General features: G+C 38.3%; 1 protein-coding gene across 1 annotated transcript in view; it reads right to left on the reverse strand.

The window, feature by feature from the left end:
- The window catches only part of LOC135080842 (uncharacterized), a 67,211-nt gene that overhangs the window by 16,345 nt on the left and 29,376 nt on the right, over nt 1-21,490 (reverse strand). Inside the window, exons 22-29 of the mRNA XM_063975566.1 lie at nt 19,834-19,972; nt 18,516-18,719; nt 18,223-18,474; nt 18,077-18,181; nt 17,947-18,035; nt 17,364-17,474; nt 17,163-17,228; nt 4,325-4,496 (exon numbers count right to left, since the gene is read on the reverse strand). Coding sequence (XP_063831636.1) covers nt 4,325-4,496; nt 17,163-17,228; nt 17,364-17,474; nt 17,947-18,035; nt 18,077-18,181; nt 18,223-18,474; nt 18,516-18,719; nt 19,834-19,972 — 1,138 coding nt within the window. The remainder of the gene's footprint in view (nt 1-4,324; nt 4,497-17,162; nt 17,229-17,363; nt 17,475-17,946; nt 18,036-18,076; nt 18,182-18,222; nt 18,475-18,515; nt 18,720-19,833; nt 19,973-21,490) is intronic.

Here is a 21,490-nt window from a genome sequence, read left to right on the forward strand (position 1 = left end):
GCGGCCGTGAGAATGCCAATTTCTTTAAACAATTCTCTAAGGGATGCTCTTGCTTTCATTTTATACAAGTATCTTATCGCACGTTTTTGCAAAATAAATATTGTTTCAAAATCTGCAGCTTTGCCCCATAGCATGATTCCATATGACATTAGGCTATGAAAGTAGCTAAAGTAGACTAAGCGAGCTGTTGAAACATCGGTTAATGACCGTATCCTTTTTATTGCAAAAGCCGCTGAGCTGAGCTTTCCCGCCAGAGTTTCTATATGGGGGCCCCACTGGAGTTTTGAATCCAGGGTAATTCCCAGGAATACAGTAGAGTCTACCAGATCGATTGCATTATTATTAAGTTCTATTTGTGTACTAACTGTTTTTACGTTAGGCAAAGAGAATTTTATACATTTTGTTTTCTTTGCATTGAGTTGTAAATTATTTGTAGTGAACCAACTTAAAACTCTTGTTAGTGCATTATTTACATCGTCAAAGTTATTTTTACTTCTATCGATATTAAAAATCAAAGATGTGTCATCAGCAAATAACACGATTTCGCAAGAGTCCTTAACAAAATATGGTAGATCATTAATGTATATAAGAAACAAGAATGGACCCAGAATGGACCCCCGCGGAACTCCCATTTTCACAGGTGACCCAGAAGACAAAACACCATTTATGTCAACTTTTTGAACTCTAAAGTTTAAATAGGATTGTATTAAATCCAAAGCCGAGTCCTTTACCCCATAAAAGTGCAGTTTGCGAATTAGCGTTTGATGTTCTACGCAGTCAAAAGCTTTTGAGAGATCACAGAAGACCCCTAGTGCATTTTGAGAATTCTCCCAAGCCTCGAAGATATGTTTAAGTAGTGCAACCCCTGCATCGGTGGTGGAACGACCCTTGGTGAAACCATATTGTTCACTATGAAACAGTTTATTAGAGCCAAAGTGAATCATAAGTTGCTCCTGTATGATTTTTTCAAAAATCTTGCTCAGAGCGGGCAAGATAGAAATGGGTCTATAATTGCCAGGGTCGGTTTTGCTACCAGACTTAAATAATGGCATTAGTCTACTATGTTTCATGAGGTCGGGGAAGATTCCCTTCTCTATGCAATTATTGAATATTATCGCTAACTGTGGGGAAATTATATCAATAATGTGTTTGACTATCTTGACAGAGATGCCCCAGATATCAGTTGTACTCTTTACGTTTAAAAGATTAAAAGTTTTAGTGATATCTAATGGAGTAATATGTTTAAAAGAGAAGTGCGAGTCACAGGGTGTCACGTGGGTTTTCAATATTTCTTCGGCCTCGGAGGGAGATGACTTTAAGTTGGCAGTTGTTGCTGAAGCTATATTCCCAAAAAAATTGTCAAAAGCTTCCGCTACATCTTTATCTGCAGATATCAAATTATCGTGAACTTTGAGAGAAAAGTCATTATCTCTTGGTTTTAGTTTACCAGTCTCTCGGTTGATAACATTCCAAGTTTCTTTTATTTTATTACTGGTGTTCCCTATCTTGTCCCGAATATAAAAAGACTTAGCCATGAAGCAAACTTTCTTAAAAATTTTTGAATACTTTTTTACATGCTCAAGAAAAGATAAACTATTATTATACTTTTTCATGCCATAAAGTTCATATAACGTATTTCGACTTTTGTATATTCCCTTAGTAGCCCAGTCACTAAACTTTGATTTGGTATTTGGTTTTAATGGCTTTACCGTAAAAACTTTGTCATGTTCGGTTTTAATACATTCGAAAAGGTTATTGTAAAGAGCATCTGGGTCTCCCTGCACATACGGGACTAAATGCAATTTATTTTCAAGATTATTTTTAAAACGTTCTAGACGACTAATGGTTACAGGTCTACATACGGCATTTTTTTTACTTTTATTATTCAAATTATTACAAATAAATTCTACTTTAATACCACAGTGATCTGACGTAAGATTGTGTATGACAGCTTTATTGTCAGGGACACAGCTAGAGAAAATATTATCTAGACAAGTAGCTGTGGTTTCCGTAATTCTAGTTGCTTCCTTAAATTGACTAAACAAGTTAAATGACTGAAAAAGGGAAAGTAGTCTTACAGAATATGATGATGAGCTATCTAGTAAATTGACGTTAAAATCTCCACAAACTAAGACCTTTTTGTTGCTGTTACAAGTTTTATTAAGAGCATCCTCAATAGCCGCTTCAAAAATACCAAAGTCCCCAGAAGGGGGTCTATACACACATACAATGATGTAACTCTCAAGCTCGACACAGGAAATTTCGACAACACGCTCAACTGATAGCCCTACTACATCTTTGCGTTCTTTATATTTAATATTATTATTCACAAATATTAAGGAGCCTCCGTGAATGGCAGACTTCCTGAAAAACGCGCTACTTAACTGATAATTATCTATATGAAAAGAGCTTTCATATTTCTTTAGCCAGTGTTCAGTAATACATATTACATTAATATCAAAACTTTTCAAGAATAGCTCTATTTCTAAGACTTTGCTGGCCAAGCCTTGAATATTTTGATGAACAATCTTGAATGTTCCGGGCTTGGCCTTTGTCGAGTGCCTCAGTTTAAACAACTAGTAGTAGGTACAGTCATAATATTGTTACTATTTACATACTGAGATATCAAATTATTAGTACCCTCACTATGATCAGTTTTATGAATATAATTACATTTAATATTGTATGCAAACAATGAGGCTAATTTATTCTTCAATTTTTTAGAGAGATACATTGTATCTACAGTCAACTTAAAGCTAGAAATAAATTTATTTACGTCAAAAAGTAAAAGTGCGTCGCTATGACGATAAGTCAAGTTATACATAAGTATATTTAAATCAAATATGTTCTTGTTTATCTTATTTAGATTATACCCTGAATTTACATAGGGTAAAGTACACAAAATTATATTAAATTTTAACCTATTTTGCAAATTTAATAGTTGGTCAATATTTTGAATTATACTCTTTTTATCTACAGAGTAACTATTACCATACATTATAATTACATTGGAGTTCTCATCTAATTCTTGGTTTTTACCAATTTCGTAAATTATCTCTGTCAGAAACCTGCCTGGATAGCAATAATTCAAGACCTGTGTATTCAGGTGCTCCCTGAGCATAGAACCTAACCCCTGACCAAGCTGATCAGAATAAATAAAGGTTTTCCCTCCATTACCGGTATCACTAATTTTTTTAGACAAGGCAGTTTCATTAGTTTGGGATTCAATTAATAATATGTCCTGCGCCGGCTCAGTTTGAATAGACTTTGGTATTATAGTGGGCTGAAGGCCATTAATACAGTTACAAGACTGTTTTTTTGATAAGGACTCAAAACGCTCAGTGTTGTAATTGCATAGGTCAACAAGTTTGGAAGTGGCCAGTACATGTTCATTGATTTGTTTCTGTGCAATTTCATATCGAGATTTGAACTGTTTAAGATAAAGTTCCAAGTCATCTATTTTCAGGAGGCAAACGAGCAGACGGATCACCTGATGGTAAGTGATTACCGTCGCCCATAGACACCCGCAGACCCAGGGGCGTTACAGGTGCGTTGCCGGCCTTTAAGTTGAAGATACGCTCTCCTCTTGAAAGCTTGCAGGTCGTATCCGTCAGGTTGGAAAATTGGCTTTTATCTCCTCAGTAGATCGATCGCACGCAAAGTGAATTAATTTCTTAGCGTAAGAAGTCGACAAGATGATTCTTTGCCTTCAAAGATATAAGAAACTTAGGCCCGATTTGTCTTGTCAAAGTCTATAGAATTTGACAGCGGCGGAGGCGTGGCGCAGAGCGGAGAATAGTGGAAATAATGAAATCTTATTGGTTATTCCAAATACATCTCTGCTCCGCTCTGCCTTGGTGGAAACCGGGCCTTACATCCATGGTCATGGTAAGAAGAGAACAGACCTCGTTCCATTTGAGATTGGGGCTTTGATTCCCACGTAAGGCCAGGTTTTCATCAAAGCGGAGACGAAAGAAGATGCACACATCTTCTTTCGTCTTCGTCACGATTCGTCACGTGTCGTCGTCGTGTGACGTCTTCAGGTGTTCGAGGTGCTGGGAGATACATGATGGCGCGGCCACCGCTGCCAAATTCTATAGAAAAATGAGTCCACCCGACACATCTCTTCTCATTTCCACCGAAGCTGAACTGATACTCAAAACACATCTCTCGACTCCGCTCCTCTCCACTTTTTTTATTAGTTGTCAAATAAATATTTTTTCTTTCTTTCTCCGCATTGGTGGAAACCGGGCTTAAAATTGAGTAATAACTCGACAATATCGTGCGCTGAACGAGATGATTTCGTGCAGGGGCAGTAATTTACCTTTATTCTTGAAGACGTTTTCCCTGAGGCAGTCCATGACGGCTTTGATCTTGGAGGACTGGCGCGCCAGGTCAAACACCGGGTTATTGGGCGCTAATACAGAGCGGATGGCTTCGGCCACGGTCGTGCTCTCTTCAGGACCTTCATCCTCATTCTCCTTGTTGTCTCGGCCCTGGAAGTAAACATGGAGTATTTAAGAGCTGTTCCAGATGACGCGTTTTTATCGCGAGGTCATGAAATACTAGAGGTTCATACATTCTACCCATGAACCTAACACGCATAACTATAGCATACTCGACGCAAATAATCGTAGCAGACGGAACCATGAATTACTTTTATACAAACAATGCTCCTTCCTCCCATCTGTGTGACGTTACTCATAAATAAGGCGGCCAACTTTATAATAAGTCAATGCGGGACACCCACCCCTATCCACAATAAGACTTAGGATTTGTTGGAATTGTTAATGGTGTACTTAAAATGTTCCATTACATTTATTGCAACGCACTTCTGAAGGTGTTAAACACTTTTGCAGGAAAGGAAATTCTTTTTGCAAGTCTTCCGTGAACTTACAACTTCGCCTTTTCGCGGTCGGCGGCATTGAAACAACAATTAGTTTTTCTAAAGCCTGGTCCGTGAGCACGTAGAATTTTGTCCAATGACCCCTAGCTACCCATCCTTATCGCTCGCGCGTAATTATGTTGCTGTCGTGCTCGCACACTCACTGCGGGCGTGCGTCGCACAGTCGCGACAGCAATATAATTACGCGCGAGCGATAAGGATGGGTGGGATCATTGGACAAAATTCTACGTGCTCACGGACCAGGCTTTAGCGATATCGAAAAATACGAATTACAAATATATAAAGTTTGTATTAACGGAACTGAGTCTTCTGGAGCACCTCTTACTATGGGTGTGCCGCAGGGATCAATATTGGGACCTTATAAAGAAATAACTGGAAGAGTAGAAGCCCTTGAAACGAAACATGAGACAGCTATGAAACGTATCAGTGACCTGGAAGCACAACTAAATAGTATTCAAAAGAAGGTGAACAACAATATGGTTGAAATAAGAAATGTTCCCAGGGCAGATGAAGAAGATTTGAAGGAAATTGTGACCAACATATGTACCACAATAAAAACCCAGCCGATAAATAATGCCAATATATACAGAAGAGGTAAAAACAATGCACCCATAATTATAGAATATAAAGAATCTAAAGAAAGGGACATACTACTAAAAGCCTTCAAAAAATATAATGGCGATAATAAGGACAATCCATTAAATACTGAGAGTGTGGGTTATGGCGGGACGAAGTCTAGGATTTACATATCTGAATGCTTGACGCCTATGTCTAAAAAAATCTTGGCAGCGGGACGGAACCTCGTGAAAAATGGAACCTTTAAGTATTGCTGGACATCAAAAGGGAATGTACTACTACGAAGAGAAGAAGGTCAACCAGCATTGATTATTAACTCACTAGCTCAAATAGAAGACTTAGCTTCAATCTGACTATCTTGCTTGGGAAAATTTATACAATTGTGGTATTTACTTCTGTTCTTAACTATTTTTATTTTTGCTTGCATCTTTTACCATATAATTATTGTATGTATAATTTCATTTATTATATCATTCAGGAATTTATATATTTACAAATCTACACTAATATACACTTGTCTCGTTCATATACATTTTATCATATCAATATTTTATTTTATTCCTCAAAAGTCCACTCAACGCATAAATAAGTCCATCATTTTGACCTCAATCCAAACCCTAAAACACCTAGTATCGACTAAAATTCTTCTACCTATGCAATCTCTACTGTACATGTTATAATGGATAATAATTTGGATCAGATATTCACCGAGGTTGACAATAATGTCACCACTGGTGATTCAGTTTTGGTCGATAATCCAGAAGAATTTCCGAAATACAGATTTAATGGTCATGACTCCCTCAATGCTATTGTACAAAATATCAGAAGCATCAACAAAAATTTTGAAGACTTCAGAGTTTTTCTTGGTAGAACGACGATAGACTATGATCTAATAATACTGACCGAGTGCTGGCTTCAAAACTCTGGTGCGTTGCCGAAAATTGAAAAATATAATATCTTTAACAGTTCTAACCACATAAATCAGAGTAGTGGTGTGGTCTTGTATGTTCGCGACAATTTGTCTAATGTCTCAGTATATGAACCCAATCTTGCTGATGCTGACTGCCTGGTTATAAAAATTGGTACAACTCATGCCTTTGTATGCATCTACAGATCTCCCTCGTTTGTCTCAACAGAGAAATTCCTTAAAACTCTTGACACACTATTAATTGAACTCAAATACATACCCAATATCATCCTTACTGGTGATATCAATATTGACATCACTCCTAATAATACCGATCCAAAATCCGAAGAATACCTAGATCTTCTTGCTTCACATTGTTTTTTGCCCAGCCACATGCTTCCCACTCGTCTTAATAAATGTCTCGATCATTCTTTTGTGAAAGTAAATAATAAAATAATGACTGTGGTATGTGAAGCAATGATCACCGATCATAGTGGTGTATATTTATGCATACCTCTGACAAAGGAATGTATGATATATAGACGCAATAAAACAATAAAGAAACTAAATTATGCCAAAGCAAACGAGCATCTAAAGCAGGTTGATTGGAGTGCTATCTTATCAATAAAAGACCCGAACATTGCAACTGAATATTTTGTAGAAACCCTATCAAATATTATTGACACATGCACAACTATTATACGAACACCTAACAGAAAACAAATTTTTCAACCATGGGTAACACCTGGTTTATTGCGATGTATGAGATTTAGGGATAGGTTACATAGAAAACACAAGATTTGCCCTAATGATGAAAACCTGGCAATTACTTATAAACGCTACAGGAATCAGTGTAATAGCATTCTACATAATTTAAAAAATGAATATGACAAGTTAGAACTACAATCCAATAGAAAGGATATTAAAAGGACATGGACAACTATAAAACGGGTATGTAATTTAAATACTTCAGCTAAATCACAAGAATCGTTGGATCTAATAAAATTAAAATCAAATCCTCAAGAATCGGCGAATGCCGTGAATGACAATTTTGTCAATGTAGGTGCTAATTTATCAAATAAAATATTAGAAAAACTTCACACTACTGAAAATGATCTTGTTCATCAATTTAAGCCTGAAACTTCCTTATCAAACTCTTTTGTCTTGCTGGAATCTGATGATGAAGAAGTATTCAAAATAGTGATGACACTCAAAAACAGCAATTCCACTGGATGTGATGGAATATCATCTAAATTTATTAAAAATTTTGCTAACTATATTGTCGGACCTTTAACTCACATAATTAATCTGTGCCTCTCCCATGGAAAATTCCCTAATATCTTAAAGGATTCACTTGTTGTTCCTATCTTTAAGTCAGGGGATAGAGACAGTATCTCTAATTTCCGTCCCATATCTCTCTTATCAACAATAGCTAAAATCATTGAAAAAATAATTAATGCTAGACTAGTTAAATATTTGGAAAAGTTTAACATAATTTCTAAAAACCAATATGGTTTTAGAAAAAATAAATCAACCATGGATGCAATTGAAGAACTTGTAAATACTGTAGCCAAAAATCTAGACTCAGGAAAGAAATGTTTAGGAATCTTTTTGGATCTTGCTAAAGCTTTCGATACTGTCTCTATCCCCCTATTGATTTGCAAACTAGAATCGATTGGTATACGAGGTGTTCCATTAGACCTCTTCAAGGACTATCTCAATAACAGGTCGCAAACTGTAAAACTAGGAGAAACACTTAGTTCTAAGCAAACAGTACAATTCGGAGTTCCTCAAGGATCAGTGCTTGGGCCTACTCTTTTTTTGATATACGTAAATAACTTATGCAACACCCAACTTCCTAATTCTAAAGTGATCACCTTTGCAGATGACACAGTTGTACTTTTTCATGATGATACATGGTCGAAGGTTAGAATGGCAGCTGAAGAAGGCATGAAAACAATAACTAACTGGCTCGACTCTAATTTGCTAACACTAAATCTTACAAAAACCAAATATCTGACCTTCAGTATAAGACAAAATGGACAACCTAACTGTAATTTTAGTTTAAGAGCACATAACACTCATTGCAACGATCCAGAAATATGTAACTGCTTTGTTTTATCTTCAACCGTTAGTATTAGATATCTTGGGGTAGAGATAGATAAAAACCTTAACTGGAGCCAACATATCACCAATCTGAAAACTCGAATACGTAAGTTAATACCGATTTTCAAAAAAATTAGAAACTTAAAAGATCCCAAAACTAATAAATCAGTATATTTAGCGCTGTGTCAATCAGTGGCTACGTATGGTATTTCTGCCTGGGGTGGCGCTAAGAAAACTTACCTTATAAAAGTTGAAAGGGCCTTAAGGTGTATTATAAAAATAATAAATTTCAAAAAATTTAGATATCCTACAGTTGAACTGTACAAAGAATTTGATGTTCTAAACATTAGACAGTTATTTATAAAAACAATAATACTTCGACAACATTCTTATCCTCAACGTAATAATATGCCAGCCAGAAGAAAGCATGAGGTGTATGAAATTCCAAGATGTAAAACCGTATTTGCAAAAAGTTTTCCTTTCTTCCTTGCCCCTTTCTTATATAATCGCATTAATAAAACTATTTCTACTAAGGACATGACTAAATATCTGTGTGGAAGGACGCTGGAAGGGTTTTTAAAAGGTTTGGACTATACAAGGACTGAGGATTTATTTGCTATTCTTAAATAATTAATATATACATAATGATATACATAATATACACAATATACAGGGTGGCCAAAACAGTGAGGTCTAAAATAAAAATTTAGATTCCTTACATCAAGGTGTACCTAAATCACCCCCATGTATGTATTACGATTGTGCTTAGTTTAGGAGATAGAGTTAATTTTGTGATATTTTAAAATCTTATGACCTAGTAGGCTTTAAACATTTTTATCTTTTTTTTGGGTTGACTTTTTTCAGATTTCTTTTTTTCGACAGATTTGTCATTAATTGCAGATGTTTGAAAAAAATAAACACCTTCCTATCTTTGATTCAAGATACAAAAGTTTTGCTAGAAACATTAAAATTATGCTTTTATCAGAACACTATCAAATTTTCAACTTAAAAGTTTAAGTAAAAAAAAGAACTTCCATAAGTCCAAAACCATTTTAAAAACTGCGCCGTTTCCTGTACTTTCATAATAATACAAAAGAACATGTACTTAATGGGCCACTATTTCCTGTAATCGGTCCACTAAAGTGGTAAGTCGGAGATTCCGTTACATGTTTTTGACTTTCTTAGAGTGAATTAATATTGGGAATCCTCTAAGTTTACATTACGTAGAACAGATTTAGAGCAGTAACTGGACAGAACATGTATTTATTCTCAACGAGGAAGTTCTTGCCCTTCATCACACCTGGTGGAAACTGATGATTAGGCTGAAGGTGGAAGGGAACTTCAACTACAGAGGAACTATGGCTTCCTACCTCCAAATGCCAGAATACAGTAATGCTATTAACTTTATTGTTATAGTGACCGACTTACGAAATTAGAGTTGCTAACCAGGCAGACTTAGATCAAACCCTACCACCAACCAAACCGAGCAGAAAATTTCACCTCCACTGGGAATCAAACCCGGGACCTCTGAAGCTTACCTCTTACCACTTGAAGACAGAGGCAGTTGTTACATTTTACTATTACCCTTGAAATCCTACTACAGCGAGAAGAAGAAGGAGGGATATTTGGTTTATGTTCATTAAAACTTACTTAAAATAACAATGTGTTCCGGAATTTGGAGGTAGGAAGCCATAGTTCCTCTGTAGTTGAAGTTCCCTTCCACCTTCAGCCTAATCATCAGTTTCCACCAGGTGTGATGAAGGGCAAGAGCTTTCTCGTTGAGAATAAATACATGTTCTGTCCAGTTACTGCTCTAAATCTGTTCTACGTAATGTAAACTTAGAGGATTCCCAATATTAATTCACTCTAAGAAAGTCAAAAACATGTAACGGAATCTCCGACTTACCACTTTAGTGGACCGATTACAGGAAATAGTGGCCCATTAAGTACATGTTTTTTTGTATTATTATGAAAGTACAGGAAACGGCGCAGTTTTTAAAATGGTTTTGGACCTATGGAAGTTCTTTTTTTTACTTAAACTTTTAAGTTGAAAATTTGATAGTGTTCTGATAAAAGCATAATTTTAATGTTTCTAGCAAAACTTTTGTATCTTGAATCAAAGGTAGGAAGGTGGTTATTTTTTTCAAACATCTGCAATTAATAACAAATCTGTCGAAAAAAAGAAATCTGAGAAAAGTCACCCCAAAAAAAAGATAAAAATGTTTAAAGCCTACTAGGTCACAAAATTTTAAAATATCACAAAATTAACTCTATCTTCTAAACTAAGCATAATCGTATTACATACATGGGGGTGATTTAGGTACACCTTGATGTAAGGAATCTAAATTTTTCTTTTAGACCTCACTGTTTTGGCCACCCTGTATACAGGGTGTTTCTTGTAAGGTGTCAAGCCGAAGGTAGGTGATAGGTGAGGACTAGACCTATCGATTTCACCCCCATGTATGTTCTACGATTTTTCATAGTTTAGAAGTTATCGTCAATTTTGTGATTTTTTCAAATTGTATGACCCAGTAGGCTTTAAATTTTTTTATCTTTTTTTTTGGGTCGACTTTTCTCTGATTTCTTTTTTTTGACAGATTCCCTATTAATTGCAGATTTTTGAAAAAAATAATCAACTTCCTATCTTTGATGCAAGATACAAAATTTTTGCTAGAAACATAAAAAATATGCTATTAGCGGAACATTCTAAAATTTTCAACTTAAAAGTTAAAAAAAAAGAAGAAATTCCATAGGTACAAAATAATTTTAAAAACTGCGCAGTTTTCTGAACTTTCATAATAACACAAAAAAACATGTACTTAATAGGCCATTATTTTCTGTAATCGCTCCACTAATGTGGTAAGTCGGAGATTCCGTTACATGTTTTTGACTTTCTTAGGACTAACTAATGATTGCAATTCTCTAAGTTTACGTTACTTAGAACACATTTAAAGACAATAACTGAACAGAACATTTTTTTATCCACAACGAGGAATCTCTTGCCCTTCATCTGACCTGATGAAAACTGATGGATGATCAGCGAGCTTCACTCGGAATCCTAAACCACAGAGGAATTGGCTGTCCTAAATAGGTGGCCTTACCACTAGACCACAGTGGTGGTTGTTACTTTACGATTTAATTCGATATAACTACCTACATATTAGAGTGTGAGAGAAAGGGAAAGAGTTTGTGTGTGTGTGTGTGTGTGTGTGTGTGTGTGTGTGTGTGTGTGTGTGTGTGTGTGTGTGTGTGTGAGAGAGAGAGAGAGAGAGAGAGAGAGATAAAGAGAGAGAGAGAGAGAGAGAGAGAGCAAAAATGGGTGTAATGATTTATTTTAAAGTAAATGTTCATAATGTCCGCCGTTGACCTGAATGCACATTCGACAACGACGCAAAAAAAATCTTCGTAAAACCTTCTTCTTCATTTTAATTTGGTTTTGTGCTTCAGTCAGCTTTGTCCGCAGTTCATCAATATTTTCATATTCCCTATTGTATACCAGATGAAGGGCAAGAGCTTCCTCGTTGTGGATAAAACAATGTTCTGTTCAGTTATTGTCTCTAAATGTGTTCTACATAACGTAAACTTAAGGGATTGCAAACATTACTTAGTCCTAAGAAAGTCAAAAACATGTAACGGAATCTCCGACTTACCACTTTAGTGGAGCGATTACAGAAAATAATGGCCTATTAAGTACATGTTTTTTTGTGTTATTATGAAAGTTCAGAAAACTGCGCAGTTTTTAAAATTATTTTGGACCTATGGAATTTTGTTTTTTTTTTTAAACTTTTAAGTTGAAAATTTTAGAATGTTCCGCTAAAAGCATATTTTTTATGTTTCTAGCAAAAATTTTGTATCTTGCATCAAAGATAGGAAGTTGATTATTTTTTTCAAAAATCTGCAATTAATAGGAAATCTGTCAAAAAAAAGAAATCAGAGAAAAGTCGACCCAAAAAAAAGATAAAAAAATTTAAAGCCTACTAGGTCATACAATTTGAAAAAATCACAAAATTAACGATTACTTCTAAACTATGAAAAATCGTAAAACATACATGGGGCTGAAATCGATAGGTCTAGTCCTCACCTATCACCTGCCTTCGGCTTGACACCTTACAAGAAACACCCTGTATAATATACATAATATAGTCATATATTTATTTATAAAATATATATTTATTATACAAATTTACCGCATACATAATTATGCAATAAGTATAAAAAAAAAAAAAAAAAAAAAAATCCTATATAATTATTATTTATAAACATAATAAAATATGAGTATATATCATCAATTTAACTACTACCTATCCAAAAATTTCTACAATTATTATAAAATACTCTTTATTACCAAATTCATTAAGAATGGTCAAGCATTCGAAATTTTATGTCTTTAAGTGGTTAAAGGTTTTATTAGAATATTACTACTTGTCGCTTAAACAAACACCTAAATAATAATAAATTACTAAAACCTATCAAACTTAACTCCACATTATAATAACTTCAAAATTTGTCTTAATATTTTGCATATACTACGTGTTCACGCTTTACTCGTCACTGTATCGTCATGTTTAGTGTGTCGTCGTTTTAATCGCATCATTGCAAAGCAGTCTTTATGTTAATTAGTTAAAGCTGGTATTCGGAAGGCGAGAATCCTACCTTGCCGTAACACAGTTACGACTAGCACGGAAGGTGGGGAACTTTTTTTCGGTATACCGACAATAGATGTTTATTTTATTAGTTACATTTATTGTATATTTTTACAAACTAAATAGCTAAATAGGGGTTAACCATAATGATTAATTAGAGTGTTGTGGTATGATATTGTTGTTTGTATGGGGAATTTAAGAAAACTAATTTTTTGGCAAACATTTTTGCGATCTTTTAGAGAACTTTGCTTCGATTTTTAGAGAATCCGATTTTATAATTTTTTGGGCAGACTGAAACAACATTAATTAACTATTATAAATAAAAATTTAGAAAATTGCTACCTGTAAATTAAAACCAATTTAAAATTTTCAATCAGTGACCGTTCGCTTTTATAGATATAGATTAAGTAGTCCTTGAAATTAAGAATAAAATAGAAAGAATAATGAACATAGGCGTAATAAACTAATAACTATATTATTGAAAGGAAAATCGGCGCCTTCACACCCCATATTGCAACATTTTTATACCTACTCAATAATTACTGGTTAATGTTTGTAATCGTTTACTAGATAATGTTTAACTACAACTAATAATGTACCTAATTATATAAGGCAGTGTACTGTATACTTTTTTACTGAAATAAAATATTCTTTATTATTCTTTATTTATTCTTTGCTATTTCTTATTTACATTAATGACCTTCCTTACTTTGTAAAAGATCTGTGTGATATTGTGTTATTTGCTGATGACACATCTCTCATTTTCAAAGTTGATAGAGGTAAAGTAAATTTTGACGATATTAATAACACACTCTCACAGGTTCTACATTGGTTCACTGTTAACAACTTATTGTTAAATGCAAACAAAACTAAGTGCATTAAATTTACCTTACCTAATGTGAGACAGGTTTCCACGCAATTAATGGTGAAGAATGAACCATTAAATAGCATAAATTCCACAACATTCCTGGGAATCACTTTAGATGCTAAACTTCAATGGGGTCCTCATATTGAAACTTTGTCAAAAAGGCTCAGTTCGGCTGCTTTTGCAGTGAGAAAGATAAGGCAATTAACTGACATTGAAACGGCAAGACTAGTATATTTTAGCTATTTTCATAGTATAATGTCATACGGCATATTGTTGTGGGGCTCAGCCGCGGACATTGAAACTGTGTTTGTTCTGCAGAAGAGAGCAGTGCGGGCCATTTATAACCTTGGACCCCGATTTTCCTTGAAAGATTTTTTTAAGGAAATAAACATACTGACAGTAGCTTCACAGTTCATTTATGAAAACCTTTTATATGTCCGCAAAAATATAGAGCAATTCACGAAAAAGAGCGATTTGCATAACTTTAATACAAGAAACAAAAATAAACTTGCCGTTCCAAATTTCAGATTGCATAAGATTGGTAATTCATTTATGGGAAAATGTATTAAATTCTTTAATAAATTACCACAAACTGTTGTAGAACTACCCATTCATAAATTCAAAGCACATATTAAAAGTACCTTAATGAAAAAGGGCTACTATAAAGTCAATGATTATTTAAAAGATAAAAATGTTTGGGATACGTTACTGCCTAGCTCGCATAAATATTTATAACTTTGTACATTTTAAAGCATGTAAACCTTTGAAAAAGAGGCTGACAATAGTGACTGAGTTTCTTGCGCTGCTTCTTCTTAGCACTGGCCCATTTATTGTCCTGAAGCAGTGGTAGGGTTAATACTGGGACGTGTAAAAGTGCTTTTTTTAAGCCTATTTACAGAAATAAATGAGTTTTAATGAGTTTTTTAGTTTTTTTTTAATGTGTCACGGCGTGCACTAATTTGATTCGATCACTATTGCATACACTAGCGCTCTTTGAACTTGAGCCTTTTTTATCTCTGTCTCTCTTGCACTTGGCGCGCGAAACAAAACAATGGAAACTCACACCACACTCACGTAAGCGAATACGCATGCGGCATGAACACACGGACGCACGCGGACAGCCGTACACACACACACGCTTGATCATATACTGCGGCAGCAACGCGCAACGGCGCGCCGCGTCTCGTCATTTGTATTTTGATGTGATACATTTAGGACCTCCCAACTGTATCTAGACTGTGATGTTCTGACAGTGAGACAACTTTACCTCTTAAAGTGTGTCCTTAAAACTCACAAATCGATTATTCCTGATCCCAAAATAATAAGTAAACGCAATCCTTTTTCTGTGGCTCATGCCCCAACTGTAAATACTAAGTTTGCTCGTATGCAATTCAAATCTCAATCTATCATCGTATACAACAAAATAAATAGTAAACTAAAATATTACAACAAACCTTATTTTGAATGCAAATTTTTGGTTACATCTTGGCTAAAACAACTCGATTATAACGGCACGGAATCATTACTTACAGTTATTATGTAATTAACACTTCTATGGCTACTATCTACAGGTTAAAGGTGCGAACTGTGGACATAGTGTATACTTTTATCTTCTCTACAAGTATCTGTGTATTATTATTATTATTATTTACTTGCTTCGCCCGCGGCTTCACCCGCGTGGAATTTTTCGGTTTTTTATATAACCTATAACACTCAGCAATTTTGTGGCTTTCTATTGGTGAAATAACTTTTAAAATCGGTTCAGTAGATCCCGTGATTGCCCCTTGCAATTTAATAAATATACAAACACACAAACTTTACCTCTTTATAATATTAGAATAGATTATTTAATTACTTGTATATATATTTACTTATATGACTATTTAATTCTACTTCTCACATATAACACTAACACTCAAGTAACATTATTTAAGTAACATTTAACGTCATTTCAACGAGTCTGTTTTCATTATTGTATTTAGACAGAGCGGTCTGATCCTAACACAAGTTGATAAAACTTAAAAGGATTAGATCCAAAACTTTGTTATGTGACTTGTTTGTATGAATAAAATATTTTGTATTTTTTGTATTTTTTTTGTATGTGGAACACTTTTATGCGAGCAAAACGATGGGAAACGAGGAATGCGGGACATACGGGACGCCTCGGACGATTTGCGGGACTATTTTATTAAATATTGCAATGCGGAATTGCAACTGTCAGTACGGGACGGTCCCGAAGAATGCGGGACGGTTGGCCGCCTTCCTCATAAACAGTGTAAAAGCGAAAAAACCGTGATATACGCTCTCTTATTGTTGGGGGGAGGCCTATGTTCAGCACTGGCTGGTCTATGGCTGGGATGATAATGATACTTATGATGATTTGTGTATTAATCCTTCAAGGCCCGCGAATCTAGACACAATAGATAAATAATCAATTGTTATGACATTAATTAATGCCATCTGGGACTCAAGCGGTTAAGCGATTAAGAGATATTTTTGTAATACCCTAGCCTAGATTTTTTTTTTAATCTACCATTTAAGAAGTAATCTGACCTCCCTGCCAGCCCGAGCGTCATCGAGCGTGAGCTTGTCCAGCTCGGCCAGCAGGCGCGGCCTCGGCTGCAGCACGCTCGCGATGAGCCCGCATGGCACACACTTGGCGCACTACTGACCTCCCTGCCAGCCCGGGCGTCCCCGAGCGTGAGCTCATGCTCGCGATGAGCCCGCATGGCACACACTTGGCGCACTACTGACCTCCCTGCCAGCCCGGGCGTCATCGAGCGTGAGCTTGTCCAGCTCGGCCAGCAGGCGCGGCCTCGGCTGCAGCACGCTCGCGATGAGCCCGCATGGCACACACTTGGCGCACTACTGACCTCCCTGCCAGCCCGGGCGTCCCCGAGCGTGAGCTCATGCTCGCGATGAGCCCGCATGGCACACACTTGGCGCACTACTGACCTCCCTGCCAGCCCGGGCGTCATCGAGCGTGAGCTTGTCCAGCTCGGCCAGCAGGCGCGGCCTCGGCTGCAGCACGCTCGCGATGAGCCCGCATGGCACACACTTGGCGCACTACTGACCTCCCTGCCAGCCCGGGCGTCCCCGAGCGTGAGCTCATGCTCGCGATGAGCCCGCATGGCACACACTTGGCGCACTACTGACCTCCCTGCCAGCCCGGGCGTCGTCGAGCGTGAGCTTGTCCAGCTCGGCCAGCAGGCGCGGCCTCGGCTGCAGCATGCTCGCGATGAGCCCGCATGGCACACACTTGGCGCACTACTGACCTCCCTGCCAGCCCGGGCGTCCCCGAGCGTGAGCTCATGCTCGCGATGAGCCCGCATGGCACACACTTGGCGCACTACTGACCTCCCTGCCAGCCCGGGCGTCATCGAGCGTGAGCTTGTCCAGCTCGGCCAGCAGGCGCGGCCTCGGCTGCAGTACGCTCGCGATGAGCCCGCATGGCACACACTTGGCGCACTACTGACCTCTAGCATGAACAACTTTCGTCTTCGAATCGTTTGCGTATTCGATAAAATTCGATACTCAATCTTCAAATTAAACGATAACGTGACAATTTTGATTCTCAAAATAAGTTTCGTGCAACCAATCTCAAACTAAGTTCACTTTACGACACGTTCACAAGGGCGCTGTTGTAAAGCCTGGTCCGTGAGCACGTAGAATTTTGTCCAATGACCCCAAGCTACCCATCCTTATCGCTCGCGCGTAATTATATTGCTGTCACGACTGTGGGACGGGCGCCCGCAGTGAGTGTGCGAGCGCGACAGCAACATAATTACGCGCGAGCGATAAGGATGGATAGCCTGGGGTCATTGGACAAAATTCTACGTGCTCACGGACCAGGCTTTAGTTTTCACACTAAATCTTTTGATGGCGATTCGAGTACGCAAACGATTTGAACTCGAAAGTTTGTTGTGTTAACCGTACTGACCTCCCTGCCAGCCCGGGCGTCGTCGAGCGTGAGCTTGTCCAGCTCGGCCAGCAGGTCTGCGCCGGCCGGGTCGTCGCTGCCCGCTCCCTCTGCGTCGAGCATGCTCGCGATGAGTCCGCATGGCACACACTTGGCGCACTACTGACCTCCCTGCCAGCCCGGGCGTCGTCGAGCGTGAGCTTGTCCAGCTCGGCCAGCAGGTCTGCGCCGGCCGGGTCGTCGCTGCCCGCTCCCTCTGCGTCGAGCATGCTCGCGATGAGTCCGCATGGCACACACTTGGCGCACTACTGACCTCCCTGCCAGCCCGGGCGTCGTCGAGCGTGAGCTTGTCCAGCTCGGCCAGCAGGTCGGCGCCGGCCGGGTCGTCGCTGCCCGCTCCCTCTGCGTCGAGCATGCTCGCGATGAGTCCGCATGGCAGCACACTTGGCGCACTACTGACCTCCCTGCCAGCCCGGGCGTCATCGAGCGTGAGCTTGTCCAGCTCGGCCAGCAGGTCGGCGCCGGCCGGGTCGTCGCTGCCCGCTCCCTCTGCGTCGAGCATGCTCGCGATGAGTCCGCATGGCACACACTTGGCGCACTACTGACCTCCCTGCCAGCCCGGGCGTCATCGAGCGTGAGCTTGTCCAGCTCGGCCAGCAGGTCGGCGCCGGCCGGGTCGTCGCTGCCCGCTCCCTCTGCGTCGAGCATGCTCGCGATGAGTCCGCAGTGGCAGCACACTTGCCGCAGTCGCAGCAGGAGCACCAGGATCTCGTGGGATTTGACCGGTTTTGCGCCTGAAAAAGCAAGTAATTTTGACACTGTGAACTGACGACAAAAGGCTGACAAAAGTGACTGAGTTTCTTCCGCCACTTCTTCTCAGCACCAGCCCATATGTTGCTATATTTGGAACGTGTACATGCGCCCCGGGAAAGGCCAAAGTACTGAATAAATGATTAGATTTGATATACATCTGTTCTATATCATCTAGTGCTTTCAGCAGATGTTTCAGACATAGCAATATACACTAAGCGGTGCCCATTGCGATAGGAACTGCGCGAACCACTGATCCATCGCTATCCCTGTGAAGAGAACTAGTATAGATCGTTTCATCCACGAAGACACGCCCCGCCACTTTTTGGTTGAGAGAAGCGCGGGTTGCGGGGAGTTTGATCCGAGCAATCCGAGCGGCATTATTGTAGTGTGCGTGTGCACTCATGGAGACTGTCATATCTATGGATGACGTCTCCATAGAAACACGTTGATTACTAATAAAAAATGATTGATTGGCGGAATGCTTGACATGGAAATAAATAAATTAAAACGAATTAGAGCAGCCCTGAAGGGCAGGCTTACACGAATACAGAATATTGTAAGTACAGTGACTGAAATCTCCGACGAAGAGATTTACATTACGAAACTCCCGGCACCCAGTGCTTCCCTCAACCAAAAAGTTGTGGGGCGCCTCTTCGTGGATGAAACGACCCAGTGTGAGTCACGTTAAAGTGTACATATGAATATAGATGAAACTAGACCTATTTTTGTCGACAAAAAAGAGGTCAAAAATTGATCAAATAACCAAAAAAACACGAATTTAAAAGCAGATTTTTTTCAAAAAGTATCATTTTTTATTATTTGTTGGCATTTTTTGTTTATTTTATGTATTTTTTAGTATCGTCTGTTATTTAGCATTATTACTGTTTTTATTTTATCAGGATATACCGCTTAGTTTAAAAGTTATTACGTTTTCTTTACAATAAGTAAAAAAATTCTATAAAAAATTTAAAAAAATCTCAAAAAAATTTTGACCTCTTTTTTATCGATAAAAATAGGTCTAGTTTCATCTATTTTCATATGTACACTTTAACGTGACTCACATTGTATAGTGCAGACAACAGATGGTGATCATACCTTGCAGCGCGATCATCTTCTTGTGCATGGCGGCGTAGGCGGAGTCCTTCTCAGGAGGCACAAAACCGCCCGCGTCCGCTTGCTTCTCCGCGCGCTGGTGCAGGAACTGAGCGAACAGCGTCTTGGAGAACACCAGCACCTGCGAGCAGACGGAATCTCTAAACAACTTGAATATGTAATTGATGTTCCTGGACTGTAAGCTAATAACAATAAGATCCATTTATGCCCGTTTTCACCATCAATCCCTTAAGCGTTTGCTAACTAAATATCACTTTGGTTAAACGATCGCCTAAACTGCCCACTAACCTAAGTTCGTTTTCACCATGCTATAGTAAACCTAAGTAGGGACTCTTTTGTCAGGTGGCGTTTCTTCGTGCGCCTAGTGACGTTTGAAAAACCGGTACTTTCCGATAAAATATTTTATTGGGAATATCTTACGTATTTCACAGAAACAAATGAAATAAAAGTAAAACTAAGAAATAGTTGACCAAAACTAATGTCTTTTTGTATTTTTGAGTTATTATCAAAGACAAAAAAGATATTTGGGCTATTATGTAATCTGTGGTTTGGGTGCATAATGGATTCCTTTGCCTTAAAAAAGTAAATGTCAAGATGACTGCTGCACCACAATAAATGAAAATAAAAATGTACATCTTGATTTTGATAGATATTTTGTTGAGTTCTGTGTGTAGTTTTGTGCGATTTAACGATAAAAACGACAACGGAAAAAAGAAATGAAGCAAAATTTTTCCCTCAAGGAAAAATATAAATTGGTTAAAATTTTACTTGCCCACGAGCATACTGTACGAGCACGTCAGCATTGACCGCGACCTACGTGCTAGCCGACTGGCCCATGAACCCTCAACGTGCACCGTAGGCACTCTACACCGACGGCACATTGGACTGGACACATTGAATTGTGTAAATCTTGTAGGTATATAGCAATAGCATAACAGTAATAAACCAGATATCAACCGTCCGCGTTGTGTTTCATTTACCCCCACTGAGGCCAAGAAAGCCTTAGTGCAGCCCTCCATCCTATCAAATCTTTATTATATCTAATTATAAGGTATTGTTAGGGCTCTAGGGACTACAAACGAAGCCAGAAATATAGCTTGGTTATGAGAAGTTATGAGTGACCAATACCTACTATCTATACCGTATGTAATCCTGTCTCACTCTATAATATTATTATGTGGCCGCCTGAATAAACTTGAGTGAAAAAGTGTTTCCACTGTCTCAATTGCATAAAAAGCTTAAAAAAAAATCATTTAATTCAGTTTCCATTTTGCCGAATAGGCGTGATTGACAATATAGCTAACTGTCACCTAACACTTAGGCGGCCGAAAATCGGGCCCCTGTTTTAAAGTGATCCCATAAGGCCTAAGGTGTCCCTTATGTGTTGGTGAAAACTAAATTCCTGTTAGGTATTGCCTAATATTTCATAAAAGTCGCTTTAAAATTAGGAATTGATGGTGAAAACGGGCATTAGTCTCTTATTGTCACTGCCAGGTTGACAAGGCAACAAAACAACACCTTGAAATAAATGGATGCGCTCATCACTGACTTAGTAGGGAGCAAACAACACCTTAAAATAAGTCGACGCGCTCACTGACATAAGACACCGTGTCATGCCACGCCATATACTGGAACTCAG

Source organism: Ostrinia nubilalis, chromosome 18 (assembly GCF_963855985.1).
Source record: "Ostrinia nubilalis chromosome 18, ilOstNubi1.1, whole genome shotgun sequence".
NCBI lineage: Eukaryota > Metazoa > Arthropoda > Insecta > Lepidoptera > Crambidae > Ostrinia > Ostrinia nubilalis.